Source organism: Carcharodon carcharias, chromosome 8 (genome assembly GCF_017639515.1).
Source record: "Carcharodon carcharias isolate sCarCar2 chromosome 8, sCarCar2.pri, whole genome shotgun sequence".
NCBI classification, from domain to species: Eukaryota; Metazoa; Chordata; class Chondrichthyes; order Lamniformes; family Lamnidae; genus Carcharodon; species Carcharodon carcharias.
In genome coordinates, this window is record NC_054474.1 from 155,686,185 (window position 1) to 155,707,262 (window position 21,078).

The 21,078-nt window shown below is 45.2% G+C and overlaps 1 protein-coding gene across 4 annotated transcripts in view; it reads right to left on the bottom strand.

The window, feature by feature from the left end:
* The window catches only part of LOC121280933 (dynamin-1), a 242,029-nt gene that overhangs the window by 90,409 nt on the left and 130,542 nt on the right, over positions 1-21,078 (bottom strand). The window contains exon 15 of one of the 4 annotated variants that reach the window (XM_041193378.1): positions 19,255-19,345. The exons of the other annotated variants lie outside the window; for them this stretch is intronic. Coding sequence (XP_041049312.1) covers positions 19,283-19,345 — 63 coding nt within the window. The 3' untranslated portion in view covers positions 19,255-19,282. The remainder of the gene's footprint in view (positions 1-19,254; positions 19,346-21,078) is intronic. 4 annotated transcript variants of the gene reach the window in all.

Sequence of the window (21,078 nt, forward strand, 5' to 3'; positions counted from 1 at the left end):
GAGGGAGTGCTGCGTTGTTGGAGATGCCATCTTTCTGATGAAACAAGGCTCTGTCAGTCCACTCAGGTGGATGTAAAGGATCCCAGAGCACCAGTGGAAGAAAAGCAGGCAAGTTCTCCCTGACCAATATTTGTCCTTTAATCAAACTCACGAAAACGGAATGAGCTGTGAAATACAGCTATTTTGTGGGAGCTTGCTGTGCACGTGCTGGCTGCCACTTTTCCTGCCTTACAACAGTGACTACGGGCGGAAGTTTACGCCGGCAAGATTTTTACTGTCCCGCCGAACTCGAATGACTCTCTGCATTTTATGGCCCCACCCACACCACAGCAGGGCCATAAAATTCCACCCCACACATCAAAAGCACTTCATTGGCTGTCAAGGCCTTGCAACATCCTGGGATGGCGAAATGCACGCACTTTCCACCTTTCTAAAAAACGTCAACTGATGAACCGACAGCACTGAAGCAGGAGCCCTCTGCTTCCATCACTCGCTTGTGCACGTTTAGCTGAGCTCTGCTTGGGCAGAAATCAGAACACTACAACCAGACTCGTCCACTCTTGGACTTGGGGGAAGTAAACACACCAGGGCCCCATAACGATCCACTAAAAAAAATTTTAAAAGCTCACTGAATAAAATCAATCAGATGCCCAAAACCTGTAAAAGACCAGCAAATGACAGGAATTTACATTTATATAGTACCTTTAACATACTAAAGTATCCCAAGATATTTTACTGAAGTGATTATCGAACAAAATTTGACAACAAGCCACATGAGGGGGTAACGCAACAGGTGACCAAAGATTTGCTAGAAGAGATAGATCTTCAGGAGTGTCTTATAGAAAAAGAGGGAGAGGTAGAGGGGCAGAGAAGGTTCAAGGAGGGAATTCCAGAGCTTGGGGCCTAGGCAGCTGAAGGCAAGGCCACCAATGATGGAGCGACGGCAATCAGGGATCTACAGGAGGCCAGAATTGGAGGTGAAACTACAGAGGCATCCAAATTGGCGAGATCCTCGATCTGTGCCCAATGTGAAATGCACAAACTCCCCTGTGGGGGAAAATCTGACACATTCACACCCAGACTGCACATGGGCAGTTAATACCAGGGTCCCCCCGCTAATGCACTGGTCAGGAAAGCCCAATGAGTGAAATACCAGAGGATCAAACTGGACACATAAAACTGGATCGGTACAAGGATTGGGCAGCTTTGAGAAGAGGCTGGGTGAGAAGTGAAGGCAAAATAAAAAGCAAAAATAAAAAGCATACAGGAAGATATGAAGGAAGTCCTGCATTTCTATAGCGTCTTTCATGATCGCAGAATGTCCCAAAGTGCTTTGCAGCCACTGAAGTACCTTTGAAATGTAGTCACTGTTGTTGGGGAAATAACGGCACAGAGCACACCAGCCTCTAGGTCAGAAGGTTGTGGGTTCAAGTTCTACTCCAGGGACTTGAGCACAAAAAACTCTCGGCACTATTTTGAAGAAGCACTCTGTAGCAGTTCTGTGAATAATTGCCACGGACATGCCTTCGGGCAGAGAACTCAAAAAGATCGCCGGTTAGCTCAGTTGAAAAGCATGTGTTTCAGAGTAATGCCGACAGCCTGGATTCAAGTCCCGTTCCTGCTGAGGCAGACGTGGGACCTGCCTCCTCACCCTGTCCCCAAGAGTGGGAGGCAATGGTAAACCACAACAGGAAAAACTGGAAATTAACCAATTTGCACACAGAAAGTTCCCACAAACAGCAATGTAATCATGGTCAGATAAGGTGTTTTAGCGATTTTAGTTGAAGGCTTAACATATGTCAGGACACCCGGGAGAACTCCACTCCTTTTCTTCAAAATCGTCGCTTTCAGCGAGTGTGCCTCATCACGAGCCCTTTCCTCAGCAGTTTTTCCTGTTGTGGTTTACCATTGCCTCCCACTCTTGGGGACAGGGTGAGGAGGCAGGTCCCACGTCTGCCTCAGCCGGAACGGGACTTGAACCCATGCTGTTGGCATTACTCTGAAACACATGCTTTTCAACTGATTTAACTGGTGACCTTTCTGAGTTCTCTGCCTGAAGGCACGTCCGTGACAATTATTCACAGAACTGCGACAGAGTGCTTCTTCAAAATAGTGCCGAGAGTTTTGTGCTCAAGCCTCTGGAGTGGAACTTGAACCCACAACCTTCTGACTCAGAGGCTCGTGCACTCTGTGTTGTCCTCCCACCGCTCCCTTTAGTTGCTGGCTAACATCTGAATCACTGAAAAATTGAGGCCAGCTCAAGAGACAAATCATCTGGGAAGTGACACTTCTCTCACGATGTGCAGAGAACTGGCTAATGTTATCCCAAGCTTTACAAGGTCCTCTTAAAATTCCTGGCAGATTGGCTCATGGTTTTTCCACATCAGTTAGTGTACGAGACCATGCAACAATCCAACCACATCTGAAGAGGCTGACGAATGTCGGAAATCGAGTGACAGTCAGCTTTTGGGGGTGGCGGGGGGTAGTGGTGCCTTGAATGGCTACAAATCCCTACCCCATTCCCCTGTTACTCAGTTGGTGAGCCCAACGCCTGGTGCAGCATTGGGTTTTGCAGACCTGTGCCGAATTCACTGACCTCCGCTCCAGCCGCAGCTGTGCTGCTACAATTGGCCTCAGAGTTCAAAGGTTTTAGCAGTGCGAGTGCTGGGCAGCTGGGTGGGGGTGGTTCCGATGCCTGAGTGAAGCCCTGTAATCCCAGCTGAAGATGGGCACTGAGGGAGGAGGGAGCTGGGTTTACAGGACATCCTGCCAAAGAAAAATCATAGAGGGAGGCGGTGGAGTACCGGTAATGTCACTGGACTAATAATCCAGAGGCCCAGGTTAATGTTCCAGGGACAAAGGTTCAAATCCAACCATGGCAGCTGGAGGAATTTAAATTCAGTTCATAAAAACCTGGAATTGAAAAGCTAGTCTCAGTAACGTCGACCATAAAAAGCCCATCTGGTTCACTAATATCCTTTAGGAAATCTGCCATTCTTACCTGGCCTGGCCTACAATGTAACTAACTCCAGGTCCGCAGTAATGTGGTTCACTTTTAATTTCTCCCCTAGCAAGCCACTCAGTTCAACAAACGCTGGCCTTGCCAATGACAGCCAGAGGCCATGAAAGAATGCATTTTTTAACAATCCAATTAAGTTCATTTCACTGTGACCCTGGCTGTTTTGAGGAGAGGAGTGGGGAGGGGGTGGGGGGTAAACAGCTGGAGAATCAAGAACACAGCATCATAGTTTGGTGCACATCAGTTTTTCAACTGGGTGACTTGGGAGTTCCACGGTGACGGATAATCCAAAGGTAGCAGGGTTTTCACACATGCTGAACAACGATGGAGAATGAAGAATCCATCCAGCCTGCCTCACACAAAATGTGACATTGTGCTTCAGACATGTCCCACCCATTGTAGTGTGGTAGAGATACAAAAATAACTAAGCGCGAGGGAGAAAGGAATAGAACTGATAGAACAAGATGAGGTCAGGTGGGAGGAGGCTCCTGTGGAGCATGAACACCAGCATGGACCCCTTGAGCCAAAAGGCCTGTTTCTGTGCTGTACCATGTACGTCTAGGCCCATTAGAGAAAGAGAGATCAGGTGAATTCCTTTGACACCCTTAGGCTATTGAAACTTGTTTAAAAAAAAACATTTTGCATCGATATAACAACTTTCACGATCCCAAGTCCAAAAGTGGTTTGCAACCGGTGAAGTATTTTTGAAGTGTGGTCACTATTATAATATAGGAAATCTGGGAGCCAATTACCTCATAGCAAGCTCCCCCAAACATCAGTGTGAGAATGATCAGATAATCTGGTTTCTGTGATATTGATTGAGGGATAAATAACGGCTAGGACACCGGGGATAACTCTCCTGTTCTTCAGAACATACGAATTAGGAGCACGAATAGGCCATTTGGTCCCTTGAGCCTGCTCCACCATTCAATAAGATCATGGCTGATCTGACTGTAACCTCAACCCCACAATACCACCTAGCCCCCACCGATAACCTTTCACCCCCCTTGCTTAACAAGAATCTATCTAGTTCTACCTTAAAAATATTCAAAGACTCTGCTTCCACCACCTTTTGAGGAAGAGAGTTCCAAAGACGCAAAACCCTCAAAAAATTTCTCCTCATCTCGGTTTTAAATGAGCGACCCCTTATTTTTAAACAGTGACCCCTGGTTCTAGATTCTCCCACAAGAGGAAACAGCCTCTCCACATCCACCCTGTCAACACCCCTCAGGATCTTAAAGGTTTCAATCAAGTTGCCTCTTACTCTTCTAAACTCCAGTGGATACAAGCCTGACCTGTCCAGCCTTTCCTCATAAGACAACTCTCCCCATTCCTGGTATTAGTCTAGTAAACCTTCTCTGAACTGTTTCCAATGCATTCATTTCTTTCCTTAAATAAGAAGACCAAGACTATACACAGTATTCCAGATATGATCTCACCAATGCCTTGTATAACTGAAGAATAACCTCCCTACTGTATTCAATTCCCCTTGCAATAAACGATAACATTCTATTAGCTTTCCTAATTACTTGCTGTACCTACATACTAATCTTTTGTGATTCATGCACTAAGATACACAGATCCCTCTGCATCTCAGAGCTCTGCAATCTCTCACCATTCAGATAATAAGCTTCATTTTTATTCTTCCTGCCAAAATGGACAATTTCATATTTTCCCACATTATACTCCATTTGCCAGACCTTTGCCCACTCTTCTGTATCCCTTTGTAGCCTCCTTGTATCCTCTTTACAACTTACTTTTCTACTAATCTTTATGTCATCAGCAAATTTAGCAACCATACCTTCAGTCTCTTCATTCAAGTCATTCATGTAAATTGTAAAAAGCTGAGGCTCCAGCACTGATCCCTGTGGCATGTCACTCGGTATATTTTACTAACCAAAAAATTACCCATTTATGCCTACACTGTTTCCTGTCAGCTAGCTAATCTTCTATCCATGCCAAAATGTTACCCTCTACACCATGAGCTTTTATTTTCTGCAATAACCTTTAATGTGGCACCTAATCAAATGCCTTCTGGAAAGCTAAGTACAGTACATCCATTGGTTCCCCTTTATCCACAGCACATGTGACTCCTTCAAAGAACGCCAATAAATTGGTTAAACATGATTTCCCTTTCCCAAAACCACTTTTGAATCTGCCCAATTACCTTGGCTTTTTCTAAGTGCCCTACTATTATGTCTTTGATAATAGCTTGTAACGTTTTCCCCATGACAGATGTTAAGCTAATTGGCATATAGTTTCCTGTTTTCTGTCTCCCTCCCTTTTTGAATAAACGAGTTACACTCACTATTTTTCAATCTAATTGAACCTTCCCCAAATCTAGGGAACTTTGGAAAATTAATACCAACACATCAACTACCTCACTGGCTACTTCTTCAAAATAGTGCCTTGGGATCTTATATGTCCACCCGAGAGGGCAAGTGGAGCCTCTTGGTCCATTTATCATTCTGCCCAAGAGTTAAACGTTGTGCCAGAATTGGAAGGAGAAGCAGTAATAACCAGGTCTGATTAATGACACCTCTCTTTTGCTCCAGTACAATGGGCTATCACAGCACTAAAAAAACAGCAGGTTAATACCATCAGGACTGGAAACACATCTATTTCAATATAGACAGTGGCTGGGGACTCTAACTCGTGTAGATCTAACTCACAGAGCGAGACAAATCAATTTTCCCCTTCTTTCCTCCAGCTATTGTAATCTGCTCACGTCGTTGACTGGCTCTGGACATGGATGCTCTCCAGTTAGAGCAGTACTTGTTCTGACTCTTACATTAAACTTGGGCCACAGCACATTTTATTTTACTTATTCTTTCATGGGACATGGACATCACTGACAATGCCAGCATTTTTTGCCCATCCTAAACTGTCCTTGAGCAGAATGACTTCCTAGGCCATTTCGGAGGGCAGTTAAGAGCCTGGAGTCACATGTAGGCCAGATTTCCTTCCCTATTGGACATTAGTGAACCAGGTGGGCTTTTACAACAATAAATGAGAGTTTCACTATCACCATTACTGAGATTAGCTTTCAATTCCACATTTATTAATTGAATTTAAATTCCACCAGCTGTCATGGTGGGATTCGAACCTGTGTCTCCAGACCATTAGCCTGGGCCTCTGGATTATTACCACTATGCCACCATCTCTCCCAGGCACCAGCTGCAGAGTAGTTTTATTTTTAATATCTCTTTATGTAGTCTACATACAACCGCACATTGGAGCTGGGGAGGGAGATCTACCCATTTGCAAGCAGCAGGTAGCCAATTAAAGTAAATCTTTTGCCAATTAAGGCCAATTATCAGAGACTGACTGGAATTTTTTTAGTCAACCTGCTGACTGCCCCCCTGCACCCCCCCCTCCCCCCACCAACCCTACTTCTGATGCAGCCCAATTGCTGGATGGAAGTCTCCAGATAACAGGCCATGATGGGGGAGCTAGCATTCCAGGCAGGTTTCGAGCCTCCCCACCCACTGTGGCTACAAGAGCAGGTCAGAGGCTGGGAATTCTGCGGCGAGTAACTCACCTCCTGACTCCCCAAAGCCTGTCCACCATCAACAAGGCACAAGTCAGGAGTGTGATGGAAGACTCTGCACTTGCCTGGATGAGTGCAGCTCCAACAACACTCAAGAAGCTCAGTGCCATCCAGGACAAAGCAGCTCGCTTGATAGGCACCCCATCCACCACCTTAAACATTCACTCCCTCCACCACCGACAAATAGTGGCAGCAGTGTGTACCATCTACAAGATGCACTGCAGCAACTCATCAAGGCTTCTTTATCAGCACGCTCCAAACCCATGATCACTACCGTGTAGAAGGGCAAGGGCAGCAGACACATGGGAACACCACCACCTGAAAGTTCCCCTCCAAGCCACTCACCATCATGGCTTGGAAATATATCACTGTTCCTTCACTGTCACTGGGTCAAAATCCTGGAACTCCCTCCCTAACAGCACTGCGGGTGTACCATGGACTGCAGTAGTTCAAGGCGGCAGCTCACTACCACCTTAAGAGCAATTAGGGATGAGCAATAAATGCTGCTCCAGCCAACTCTCCCCCCTCCACAATGGTGGCCTGGCAGCTGTGGTGATTTTTTTTACGTTAAATTTTTGTAAAGTTACTGAAAGTTCATCTCAAGTTGGAGTCTTTCACTCTCTTGCCTACAACGGCAAGCTGCACACCTACCATGCTGGAGGGTCTGCTATTGGTCTTCCAGTTTCAAGAGCCCACCTACCATCGTTAATGGGATGGTGGGGATGCCCTCTTGCCTCTAATAGACCAATGGATGGGAAATCACTACCAGGCTGCTGTTCCCGACAGCGCGGGATTGGGACACTCAAACTGCACCCAACCTCGGGATCCCCACCCAAAGGCCAAAATCAGGCCCATCAGGTCAGCTGATGCCTTGTATTAAATCCACAACTGCAAAGTAGGAGGATAGGAACAGAACAGAACCAGCATCATATTTTGCAATGAGAGTTTCAGTTCTTCAGCAATTACACGTCACAAAGTATCTCCTTGGCCGTGAAGTATTTTGGGATATCTTGCAGTCATTAAAAACTTTATACAAGTGCAAGTTATTCCCTTTCTTGCTGATGAAAATGATTTGAAAACCTTAATTGTTAATATCTCAACAGCAAGAAGCTATGAAGTGATGCTGAGAGGTTGTTTCCCCTTGTGGGAGAGTCTAGGACCAGAGGGCATAATCTCAGAGTAAAGGGTCAACCATTTAAAACAGAGCTGAGGAGGAATTCCTTCTCAGAGGGTAGTGAATCTGTGGAATTCTTTACTTCAGAGGGCTGTGGAGGCTGGATCGTTAAATATATTCAAGGCTGAGATAGACAGATTTTTAATCAGTAAGGGAATCAAGGGTTGTGGGGAAAAGGCAATAAAGTGGAGTTGAGGATTATCAGCTCAGCCATGATTTCATTGAATGGCAGAGCAGGCTCGATGGGCCGAATGGCCTACTTCTGCTCCTACGTCTTATGGTCTAAGTGGTTAAATACTATTTTTTTTTAATTGAAGATTGTTGTTGTCAGATTTACATATCAGAAATTTCCAGACAGTCACTCAATAATCAGGTACTTGGTTTAAAGTGGAATGATCTTACAAAAGCAATAGGACATAGTGCCTTTGTAACAACAACAAGGATTTGTTCAGGATCCACCTCCAGGAGTGAATCACATGGTATCACCCTCCATCCTGGACTTGGTCAAAAAACCAGAGATGGCAACATCCAATCACAGTATGGGGGAGTTTGGGGTGAGATAGAAAACAAACATCCAACACCATGGAGGGATTGACTGATTCTGTCTGGATACCCAGGGATGAGGAAGCTAATTATTGTCCTGAACATTAATTTAAAGCGAACTATTGTAAATGGGGTGAATTAGCTATTTTCATTCCAACAGTTTGATGGCCCTTCTTTTTTACACATAGGCTCAATTCAGTTAAGATGAGACAAATTCTGGAGAGGAATGGGTATTGTGTGTGTGAGCCTGAGTACAATGCAGGAGGCACTGAATTGATTAACATCTTTCTCTGGGAACGTGCAATGGTATCCGACTCTGATTGGACATTGTAGATTAGAGGGTTAACTCTAATGACAGCTCTTTATGCACGTGCTCAGTAGTTTATATCACAGTGATGTCAGTCAGAGGAAATGGGTGTGATGCATATTAGAGAGTGGTTCCAGCTATGTCCTGGTCTTACCTAACAGTTGTAAATAGTTAGCGTGTAAGTAAGTGTTTTTGAAGAAAGGACCATTGCCTCCAGTAAGATCTCTTCTACAGTAAGAAGCCAATTAATCCCAAAACAAACCCATAATAACAGTGGCATATTGCTGGAGGTTTCATGACATGGTCACCTGTCCCCATTAATCAAACAGCTTTTTGTTCCCCATTTACAGCTCTTTTTTCTTTTACAACAAATTAGTGCAAGTGTTGTAAGAAATTCAATTTAAAAACATTTTTTTGTTGTAGCCTCCAAGTTATTTCTCCTGTGCTTCACCCATAAGATTGACCTTTAATCCCTGGAGACTCCAGGCCAATCCCAAAGGGGTTGGCAACACTAGACTGTGCAAGTGGAGGGAAGAAAAAAAAATCAAAGTGGCTTGAGAGAAGGGGAATAGGAAAGCCTGTCAATGATGAATGTTGCTTTTGCTAACCACCTGATGCTAAAATCTGGCCTTGGTTTCTGTTTCTAAGCTGCTTTTAATTGTTTCAATCATGGTTTGACTCTCTCTGTCTGCCTCTCTGAAATACCTCCTTGTTTGACACATTCTGGGAGTCATTTGCAACTTACAGCTGGAGCATGAAACTAGTTTTATGGGTTAAGACTTTGTTTTAGAAACCATCTAGTTACCCTTTAATCAAGTGGTTTCTATAATGGGAGTCCAGCCCACAACACTGGTTTTACATTCCAGCAGTATTGAGAATCATTCTCGCTTTCTCAGTCTCCAGGCTGACTTTTCCCCAGAGAGGTGGGAAACAGATTTTCAGGTCCTGAACCTGCCTCCGGTCCGAAATCGATTGAAGGCAAGGTTCTCACATGAGTGATCCCTTAATTGGCATGGAGACAGGTTCCCTGTCCACGTAAGGGTGGTGGGCAGGCTATTGAAGCTGGAGAGCCAAAGGTCTGCTCAGCGCAGTTCTCAACAAGCCTAACCGCCTGCCCGAATTGCCTCCTGGGAGTGGGCGGCCTTCCCGGGCCCCAAACCCAAGTCGATCATGCCGGCTGACGTCAGGAAGCTGACATACAGGCCGGCCGCAATTTTCCAGCCCCGTCCCCATGTCAACCAGGCCCAAAAGATTCGGCCTTCTGCCTCAAATCATTCTTCATCTGCCTCCCTCACTTTTACAATCTTTGCGTTTTGATCTCTTGGTCTTTGTTCCCTTTTTTTAAAAACGAATCAAAACGTGTTTGTTTCTTCAATCTCATTCGCACTCTGCCTGTTCGCCTATGTGAGAAAGATAGGCAGAGAAAAAGAGAGAGACAGAGAGAGAGTGAAGAAACAAACAAGTCTTTTTTTTTGTGCCCATCACTGTTTGTGTCTCGGCCTCATTCTTTCCCAATCTCTGTCTCAGCTCCTGTGACTCAATCTCGCTGTTTGACTCTCCCTGCTAGTGTAGAACCATGTGGGCCCACAACATCTGGATCCTTTTACTGGCTCAGTAGTGACTTCCTGCAGATGTAGAAGTATTCCATAGATCAACAGAATGAGGCAAATGACTGGCATGCTAAAGACTACAATTATAGACAAGAAAGCACATTCTTTTTCATTAACCCTCCAATTGCCAACATCTGTTACTCTTTAAGTCACACAGTATCCCCTATTGTGGAGCAGGGTTGCTAAATACTGAGATTATAATTTCTTACACATTTGAAACAGTGTCTGCAACTGGTCCATTTTATGTCTGCCTCTAAGCTGCTACATTGAGCCACTATTTCTGTGAATGTATAATGGATATTAAAAGCTGTGAAGGCAGGCCCGCTCGCAGTTTTTAAAAAAATGAATCCAGATGTCCAATATTCCCCATGCATAGAGTCCTGTGCCACTGCTAGTGAGGTGGGGCAATGGGAGAGGGAAGCCGTGGGCAGAGGCCAGACACTTCCCCACAGAGGGAAAACATGCTCCCTCCTCAGGCGCCAAGCAGGCCACTCTCATTAGTAGCGATGGCAGGGCAGGGGCTGGCGGTACCTGCGCTTTCAGCTGCTCAAAGCTGTGCAGCACGGGAGACAGTCAGCTAAGGGATCGAGCGGAAAAAAAATTTTTTTTGAACAAACACTGTGTCCATTTAAATCACTGGAATTGAAGGAGGCCAGTTCATTATTTGGGGGAGCCACCTCAAAAAGCCATGACCACTTTCTAGCATGGTGCAAACCTTATCTGCAGCACAGTTTAATTTTACACAGCAGAAGTTAGCTCCAATTTTAAAAAAAAATTAATATTCATACATGAATAAACACAGAGCTGGAGAAAATGAAGTCACTCTGTTGCCAACCTCAGTCTGTTAACATCATGAAAGGGCTTAGAAGGCAATTTACCCTGCCAATAAAGATCGTTTTTTTTTTCCACAGACTACCTACTCAAGAATTCAAAGCCATTTTTTTAAATCCTAAAGGCATTAGCATTTGGATGAATTTCCTATATTACAACAGTAACTACGCTTCAAAAACAAGTATTTCATTGGCTGCAACAAAAACAGAATTACCTGGAAAAACTCAGCAGGTCTGGCAGCATCGGCAGAGAAGAAAAGAGTCGACGTTTCGAGTCCTCATGACCCTTCAACAGAACTGGGTGAATCCAAGGAGAGGGGTGAATCGAAGGGTCATGAGGACTCAAAACGTCAACTCTTTTCTTCTCCGCCGAAGCTGCCAGACCTGCTGAGTTTTTCCAGGTAATTCTGTTTGTGTTTTGGATTTCCAGCATCCGCAGTTTTTTGTTTTTATTTCATTGGCTGCCTTGGGACATCCTAAGGTCATGAAACGGCGTGATATAAATACAAGTCTTTTTTTGGGGGCAGCCATTTTGGAATTAGCCTTGCTATCCCATCATAGTCTGAGTGCAGTACCACAGCAACCAAAGGATTTTCTCCAAATAATGACTGAAACAATTCCTCCCACCGGTGAGGAATCTACCAAGACGTTTGTTTAAGAAGTTAGGCTTAAATTAATGTACTCAACCTTTCCAAAATGGTGGCTTTGAATTGTGCTGTGAGGGAAGAGTAAGTGGGTGTAAAGTTACCAACTCTATGTGGGCATTTTCCTGGAGGTTTCAGCACGTGACCATCTGCCTCCATCCACCCTGCTCCCATACTTCCACTATTGGTCCTCTATCATGTCCATTTATATCAACTTCCCACTCCAAATGGAAATTATCTGATTGGATAATACTTGACTGTCAGTTTTAGCCCCAATACCTTTTTTTATATAACTATGGTGCAGAGGGATCTGGGTGTCCTTGTACATGAATCATAAAATGTTAGTGTGCAGGTACAGCAAGTAATTAGGAAGGTGAATGGAATGTTGGCCTTTATTGCAAGGGGAATGGAGTATAAAAGTAGGGAAGTCTTGCTACAACCGTACAGGGCATTGGTGAGAACGCACCTGGAATACTAGGTAGAGTTTTAGTCTCCTTCTTTAAGGTGGTGGGGAGTACATACTTGCATTGGAAGCAGCTCAGAGGAGACTCACTAGCTTGATTCCTGGGAAGAAGGGTTTGTCTTATGAGGAAAGGTCGAGTGGGTTGAGCCTATGCTCATTGGAGTTTAGATGGATGAGAGGTGATCTTATTGAAGTATTTAAGATGGAAGGGGTTTGACAGGGTGGAGGCTGAGAGAATGTTGCCCCTCATGGGGGAATCGAGGGGCAGAGTTTAAGAAGAAGGAATCTCCCCTGAGATCAGGAGGAACTTATTCCCTCAGAGAGTTGTTAGCCTTTGGAGTTCTTTACCTCAGCAAGCAGTGGAGCCTGGGTCATTGGATATACTCAAGGTTGAGTAAAGATAGATTTTTGATCTACAAGTGAAGCAAGGGTTACAGGGGGCAGGCAGGAAAGTGGAGTTAAGGCCACAATCAGATCGGCCTTGACCTTTTCGAATGGTGCAGCAGACTCACAGCCATGTCCTGAAGATGAGCCTTTACTTCCTGGAGACTCTAGGGCAATTCAGAAGGGTTGGCAACCTGAAGTGGGTGGGGAACAGTGAATGATATCTTACTGTTTGTTTGCGTCTCTAAGTGAGGATGTGATACACGTGTCTCACACACTAGAACGGCAGCATTCAAAGACCAGGAATATCTCTCTGAACAATTTAAACTGTAACTTCTTCCAGAATAGAAACCTTTCAGGGAAAACAAAATAATTCTCCAACAGCAGTTTCGCACAAGTTGAGCAGATTTCTTTTTGTTCTTTCAAGACAGGATAGACGGCTCAGAAACTCAGCCGACACACTACCTCCACCCATCACTGCATAGATTTCAGATAGCTGCATTTTATTGCATGCTTCAGAACCAAGCCTAGGCAAAACCCACTCACCCCTGCATCTGAGCCAATGCTCTACACAATGCAACTGCCATTCCAGATAGTGTACGGGAGAGAGGGAGGAAAAAAACATGAGATAGTGAAGGAGAGGGAGAAAGAGAGCAAGGAAGAGTGATGAAAATAGAGAAAGAATGAAATAAAGCCAGAGAGAAAGAAAAGGAGGGAGAAAATGAGAGGACGAGAAAGGCAGAGAGAAAAAAAACTTGCATTTATATAGCACCTTTCATGACCTCAGGATGTCCCAAAGCTCTTCACAGCCAATGAAATACCCCAGTGATAACACTTCAAAAATAAATTAGGAAACACAAGAGCCAATTTGCACACAGAAAGCTCGCTTGATAAAAATCCGTTTCAACTGATGTTTGTTAAGGGATAAATATTGACCTGGAGACTGTGGATAACCCCCCTCTTCCTCCTCAAAATAGTGTCATGGAATCTTTTACATTCACCCAAAAGAGCAGATGGAGTCTTGATTTAACATCTCATCTGAAAGATGCAAAGAGAAGGGGAGGAGTGGTAGGAGAAGTAGAGTTATTATAAAACTCTGGTATGGGTCTCAACTTTCTGCAGGTGTAGAAGATATGGAAAGCTGCAAAAGAGCAGGTATGTTTGAGGAATGGCTAGGGTGATTTTTGAAAAGGATGAAGTGAATCGAGCATTTAGAGTATTTAATGAACCAAAGCCAAGACCTTAGAGGGTAGATTTGGGTGAGGTAACAGGGTTCGAGTCCTGTGGTTTCCTCTGCTGCTCATTAAAGTTCACAAAGAAGCTTCACCAATCAGCGTGAGGAGAATAAGCAGGAAAATTGGAAAGCTATTTGGGTGTCTGGTTTACATTTAGAAGGTTCAGCCCAGTCAGAAACCGGAGTGCCCATCCCACAAACCCAACACAACATGGTGGAAATTTTTGCACCGGGTACTGAGACTATGCACCATCAAGATAGGAAATTTGGCCCTTAACAACAAGGCACTAGGAATCTGGAACTCTCTACCCCCAAAAAGTTGTTGATGGGGGGGTGTTCAATAGCAAATCCCAAAATCGAGTTTGATTGAATTTTGTTAGGGAAAGGGTATTACAGGTGACAGAATGAAGGCAGTAGATGGACTTAAGGTGCAGATCAGCCATGGTCTAACTGAATGATGCACAGGCTCAAGGGGCTGAATCGCTTCCTCCTGTTCCAGTGGTTTATCATATGGAAAGGGAACAAGCAGAGGAAGCTATTGGCCCAAAAGTATTAAAATCTAAAAGTCAGCTGTGTCTCAGCACTCCCAATCGAGTACAAGGCTCCAGGTTCAAATCCTGATCCATTGCCCAAGCGCCAAGATCAAGGCTGACACTCCAATGCAGTATCAAGGGAGTGCTGCACTGTCAGAGGTGCAGTCTTTTGTACAAGATGTTAACCCGAGGCTCACCTGCCTGCTCAGGTGGATGTAAAAGATCCCATGGCACTATTTTTGAAGAAGAACAGCGGAGTTATCTCAGTGTCCTGGCCAATATTTACCGTTCAATCAACATCACAATAAATAGATTATCCGGTCATCATCACATTGCCGTTCACGGGAGCTTGCTGTGCGCTGTTTGGCTGCTGTGTTTCCTGCATTACAACTGGGTCAAATCCTGGAACTCCCTCCTTACACCCCATGGACTGGTGGCAGCTCACCGCCACTTTCTCAAGGGCAATTAGGGATGGGCAATAAATGCTGGCCCAGTCAGTGATACCCACATCCTGTGAATAAATTAAGAAAACAAAACTACACTTCATTGTTCCCAAATGAGGTCCTTAAAGCGGTTAGACTCCAGAGGTTGTGAAAAGCACCACATAAATGCACATGGCTCTAAATGGTTGAGTTCTGCACTCTCTCTGCTGTGGAGACAAGATTTGGTGTTTGATTTTGGGAGGCCTGGTGAAACGATGTGAGGCTGAGCTACTACTATTTATAGCAGGCCCTTCAACCACACCTACTGGCACCAGATATTCTGGCACAATCCGGCACTGAAGAAAAAGAGACAGATGACAAGTGGGTAAGCCTTTAATTTTCTGCCAGACCACCAGAGCAAACTGGACACACGCCGACCTTCCCAAGGCTAAGAATAAAAACTCAGCCTCGACCAACAGAGCACCAACCACAAACAGAGCCAGTGTCATCGTAAGGCCCACTCAGACAGGCAGAATTTAATCAAGGCCACCAGGGCTGGCCGGAGAGACAGCAAAATCCACGTCGCCTCCTTTGGGGAAGACCCACCATGTTCAGTGCCAGTCAGGTACATAAGCGGCTAGTGGGGGTAGACTTTCCCCAGGATCAAGGATTCCAAGAGCAGAAATCCTGCTCCCCCCAACCCAACCCAACACTTACCCCCCCCCCCCTCCCCCAAAAGTGCTGCTGGCCAATGAGAGGCCAGCAGCTCTCCATTGCGCCATCAGCGCAACTGGGAACAGCAGTAGCTGCCGGCAAACCTCCGACCAGAGGCCCAGGATCAGTGAGGGACACAGGCCATAGGTGAGTGATGGGTGTCATGGGGTGGGAAGGGGGGTCCACAAGCTGTGGGGGTCAGGAGAAATGGCAGAGGGGTGGCTCTCAGAGGGCCCCCACCTTCCCAATGTGGGCAAAGAGTGCCTGACAACAAGCAAACCATCCCCCCCCGCCCCCCCACACCTCCACCCACCGGCTGGGACTCCCCAAGCAAACGCAACAGGGTTTGCTTTTCAGGCTTCCCACATATAAACACCCCCCACCCCACCAAACCCCCACCCCCACCCGGCACCAGTGCAATGCCAGCAGAGACGGGGTGAGATCCATCTAAGGGCCTCAACTGGCGTCAGGGGAGATAGGCCACCCATGAGCCTTCACACTACAGCCTTAAATCAGGGCAGAGAAGGAAAGGAAGTGGGGTCCCCACCCAATGAAATACCCCCTGCCTCCAAACTCACCTTGGGGGAGGGCAATAATTTCCACCAAGTCATTTTTTTTTAATAAAAAGATAATAGACATCACAAGCCGGTTGTTTTATTTTGAAATCTCACTCCAAATGGCAGAGGACTGGATCAGCACACTGCACTGTACTGCAGAGTAACCATTGTGCACAGCTACAAGAAGGGGAGAACAAAAAGAGAAGTGTCAACAAAATGAACTATAACCGCACTGACTCTCTTTCCTTCACCTTCCAACTCCCTCCAGTGAGGCAAGCAAAATGGTACCAGCTTCACCACCATGGGATGGCAGCTCAGAAAGAATTGCCACGTGGGTAAATGATGCTTCTTGTTTTTTTTTAAAATCAGAGGGATGCCTCCATATCCAAACGGGACTCTTTCCCTCCTCCAAAATAAATGTGATTGGATCCGTTTGGATTCCTCTTTGAAGCTGCTGGTCCTCCTCATGCTGCATTGTCAAACAAAGTGAGAAAGAGGTTGTGAAGCTGCTAGAACCTGTAACATTGCCTTGTCGAGCTGAAAGAGGGAGTCTGCTATCTTCCATCAACCAAACAGCAACAGAACCAGAGCTCTGTCCAGGTTTAAATTGCCAGGCCCTCATCTACACTGTTTCTACGAGAACCTCTGAACTTCTGCACCAGTGCCTCCAAAACTAATTCATCCCTATGGGCCCACCTCATTTTGGAAGTCAATTCTATTGGGAAAGTGAATCATCCAGCATCAGTCTTCAACCTGCCAACTCTGAAAGAATATACCATTGGACTTTGAATCTGGACTCGGAACTCATGTGAAACAACAAATCTTATCATCTCTGGGGTCTTTGCCCTGTGCCCCTTTCTTTCCTTTATCTCTCTTTTATTATACAAATGTACCAAGGGCTACATAGCAACACACCCTCTTGGCATTTTGAGTGCATGTAAAATAAAATAACCCTCTGATTTTACACGATCTCAAGTTTGCTGTGGGGTTACTAATAGAGGATTGGATACCTCCAGAACTGAGAGGTTGGAGAAAATATGCCACCGCTTACAAAGAGGGAAATCAAAAATCAAAAGCGGACAGATTGAGAGAGGAAAAATCAGGGCTGTTTAAATAAAACCCCTTCATGTCCGTGACAGCCCTTCAAGTTTCTTCCACCATTCTATTCAATCGTGGCTAATTGGCATAATTGTTGTAAAATCATGTTTTACAATATATTTATAGCAGATTTACAGCTAATGTCATTTAGCTTGACTGGACAATGCCTGTGGTTCACACAAACTCTCCCCTCTCTCTGTTTGCTTCATTCAACCTGATCTTTCAGTCCTTTCTCCCTCACGTAATTATTTGGCTTTCCCTAAAACGAACCTACACTACTCACCTCAGCCAGTCCACGTGGTCACAAATTCCATTCATGGTGTCAGCTGATGCAAAAAAGTCATGAGGATAGGGGGTAAGGCCATGTCACGCACAATATATTATTCTGCCGCTAACCTGAAACTTTGGGTTGGGTTTTACCCCGTGGAGAGGGCCACTGACAGGGAGGACCACTGCTGGATGTATGGAAACACAACAACCTGTCCAAATTTCAGCTTTGGGCTACTTGCACCTCCCAGGCCTCAGTGAAGAATCACTGGTCTGCTTGCCAACCAGAATGTGTGTGAGAAGAAGGGGAAGAGTAGCTGTTAACCAGGCGAAGATTGGACAGCACTTTACCTATCACCCACTTCCAGAGGGTGGCCTTCAAGAGCAGTTCAGGGCGCAGGGCGAGGTTACGGAGGTATATAGAGGAGGGGAGGCCAGAACTTTCCTTATAGGATCCTGCCTCTCCTATCTTTAGACTTACCAGAAGAGCCTCCTCTATCATCAGACCTTCTGGAGACCCATTCCTGCTGAATGGGAAAACCGCACCAGCTCACAGGTTAAAATTGCACTGGGATCGTGTTGCTCCCTGATTTCCATACATTTACCAGGCCTCCACCTGCTTTAGACGGGCACTTCAACCACTTGCAAAATCTTGCTTTAAGGCCACAAAACCATCAGTTGTTGTAAGTAAACACAGGCCCAGGTCAGTCAGAGATTCGTTGGTGTTTGGTGAAGGAATTTAGCAGATTGTAAAGCATGCATGAATTTCAAACTCCGGGCCAATGGCTGGCTTTCTTCATTACACAATCAAAGGGCAGGGTTTTTGGTTTGGGGTCAGGACCCCGATGTCAGGGTTAAATGGGGTCATTGTGCGGAGAACAGTTACCCGGCAGCGATCTTCCCTGAATTGGCCAATTGCTGGCCAGAGGGTGGGCTCGCCATCCAATTAACAATGGTGGGCCGGCTCTTGGAGCTGGAGGACCAATAGGAGGCCTTCCAGCTTGGAAGAGGTTGCAGGCTGCCTTTTCAGTTAAGAGAGAGGGAAAGAAAAAAGATGCTTCAAAATGGAGGTGACCTCTCTCCAACTATCCTAAACTTCAAAATAAAACAAAATGAGCAACCGAGCCATCATTATGGAGGGGGGAGGGGAGGAGGCTCCACTCCACATGACAGCCTGGGGACGCAGTTGTGATCAGGCAGGCGAGGAGGGCCCCAAAGCTTGCCTGGAGCGCTGGCCCCCTGATCAGCGATCAGGCAGCCACTCCTCTGATAACAGGCCTTAATTGGCCTTTAAATGTCCTTTATTAGCTACCCACTGCTTGTGGGCAGGTAGCCCGACCACTCCCTGTCCCACCTCTGGCTAAACGGCCTGGGTGCTGGACGATGCCAAGTTTTCAGGTTCGGCCACACCCATCTGGGTGAAAATCCTGCCCCAAGTTTAGCCTTAGTTACGCTCTGGCCTCTGAATTAGAAGCTTGTGGGCTCAAGCCCTACTCTAAAGACTTGAGTACATAATCCGGCTTGGCACTTCAGTGCAGTCCTGACAGAGTGCAGAACTATCGGAGGTGCCGGCTTTGGAGCGAGACATTAAACCGAGGCCCTGTCTGCCACGCAGGCGGACGCAAAAGGATATCACGGCACTATTTCGAAGAAGGGCAGGGGAATTCTCCCTGGTCCCCTGGCCAATAATTAGGGGTCCTTCCAGCCAATGTGGAAAAAATAGTGCAAAAGGTTGAATAATGTTACCTGCAACCACTAGATGGAGCAAGAGGCACCTGCAGGCTTTGCAATGTATTTAATGTTCAACATTGGAACACGGTGACCATTATACAAGCCAAACCGCTAGATACTGAGAAAATGTTGCTGATGGAAGTTACATTTTTAATGAAGGGGTAAATTACTTACAATTTAAAAAAAACATTTGATCCAAGTTTTAGCCTTCATTTCCAGTTAGTCCCCATCTAGCGCCCTCTGTTTTCTTTGTTAAAATAGATTCCTGGAGGAGAAATGCATGTCAGTAACTGGAATCCCCAAGTGGTATTGGAGGGGGAGTCCTTGGGGCTCCGTAATCTTTGCAGGTCCCAACCCCTGGATGTGAAACGCGGACATGACAGCCTCCGTGATTGTTTGCACCTCTTGTGGCTTCTGTGCCCTTGCAGGTGCTAACGGCTCCATGAAGATGCTCCGCAAACATCAGGGTAATGTGCGGAGGTCCACTGTTAAACAGGACCACCCAGAAGTGGGGTCACACTGGGAGGAGAGCAACTGGGGCAGACACTTAGCAAAAAGGAAAGATTCTGACGGCACTCTGGACTGCAGCTCACAGATTCATTGAACGGTTACAGCACAGGAGGAGGTCATTCAGCCCATCATGCCTGTGCCAGCTCTCTGCAGGAGCAGCTCATCTCATCCCATTCCTCCACCTTTTCCCCATTGTCCTGAATTCCACTCCCCCCTCCCACCCCACTGACCCCGAGATAATTATCTAATTCCTTTTTGAAGGCCTTGATTACATCTGCTTCCACCATACTCTCAGGCAGTGCAAACACCAACAAACACAACTTGTATTTATATAGCACCTTTTAACCTTGTAAAACATTCTCAGGCACTTCACAGGAGCATTATCAGACAAAAATATGACACCAAAGGAAATATAGGAGGACTGGTGACCAGAAGCTTGGTCAAAGAGGTGGCTTTAAGGAGAAGAGTAGGTCACACAGTCAAAGATCAGCCTAGGCCCTCAGTGCAAGCATGAGGCCTCTGACATCTACAAGGTTATAATGAAGCAAACCATTGTGTAAATACAGCCTACGCTACATCCCTCAGTATAGTACAATAGTGTCATAGGTTGTATTGTAACCAACATTTATAATAATTATTACACTATTTCTCTTCATAAGCCACCAGTAGAATGCAGTGCAGTACAGTTCAATGTGATGTATTTTCCAAAAGTACCAGAAGTTATACTAACCATAACATACAACATATTAACCATTGCCAAAAGCTGATCTTAGCACACATAAATAGGAATAATGTATTTTTGATTTATTCCTTGAATTGAAAATAAAACAGCTGTGCACAGTTGATCAAAGAAACAAAGTAAAATATTGAATTTGTGACATGTTAAAATGAAAGACAGCAATGTGTGAAAATGTCTCAGACTTTCCAATCTTTGATTAATAAAACTACCCCTATATTGTCCCAACAACAACTTGCATTTCTTTAGCACTTTTAATATAATAAAACTGTCCCAAGGTGGCTCACAAGAGCATTATCCAACAAAATTTGACATTGAGCCACATTATGAGATATTAAGGCTGGTGCTTCACATCAGGCAATGAATTTCTCCTTACATATTTTATTCCAAATACCTTTTTGTTGATTTTTTTAACCATCAAGTGTCCTTCAACTAAATATTAAATACCAATGTGGAGAATTAATTGTAAGAATCTCATTTACTAAAATTTCCTAATTCTATATCTTCATCGTTTACTGAAACATCAGAGCATGTTTTACAGAGGGAAGAATTGGTAAATTATAGGTAGAGTGGATACAAGAGTTTGCAATTGGTTAAGGACAGCACAGGCTTAAAAATGGGTAATTTGAACTTTATTATTAGTCTTTGTGAAGCCAACTTGTTTGTTTTCATGCCGGCAGCTAACACTGACACTGAGATTGCAACTGTGCATGTGCAGGAAGTGCTCCCCCTAGAGTTGTGGCACAAATAAA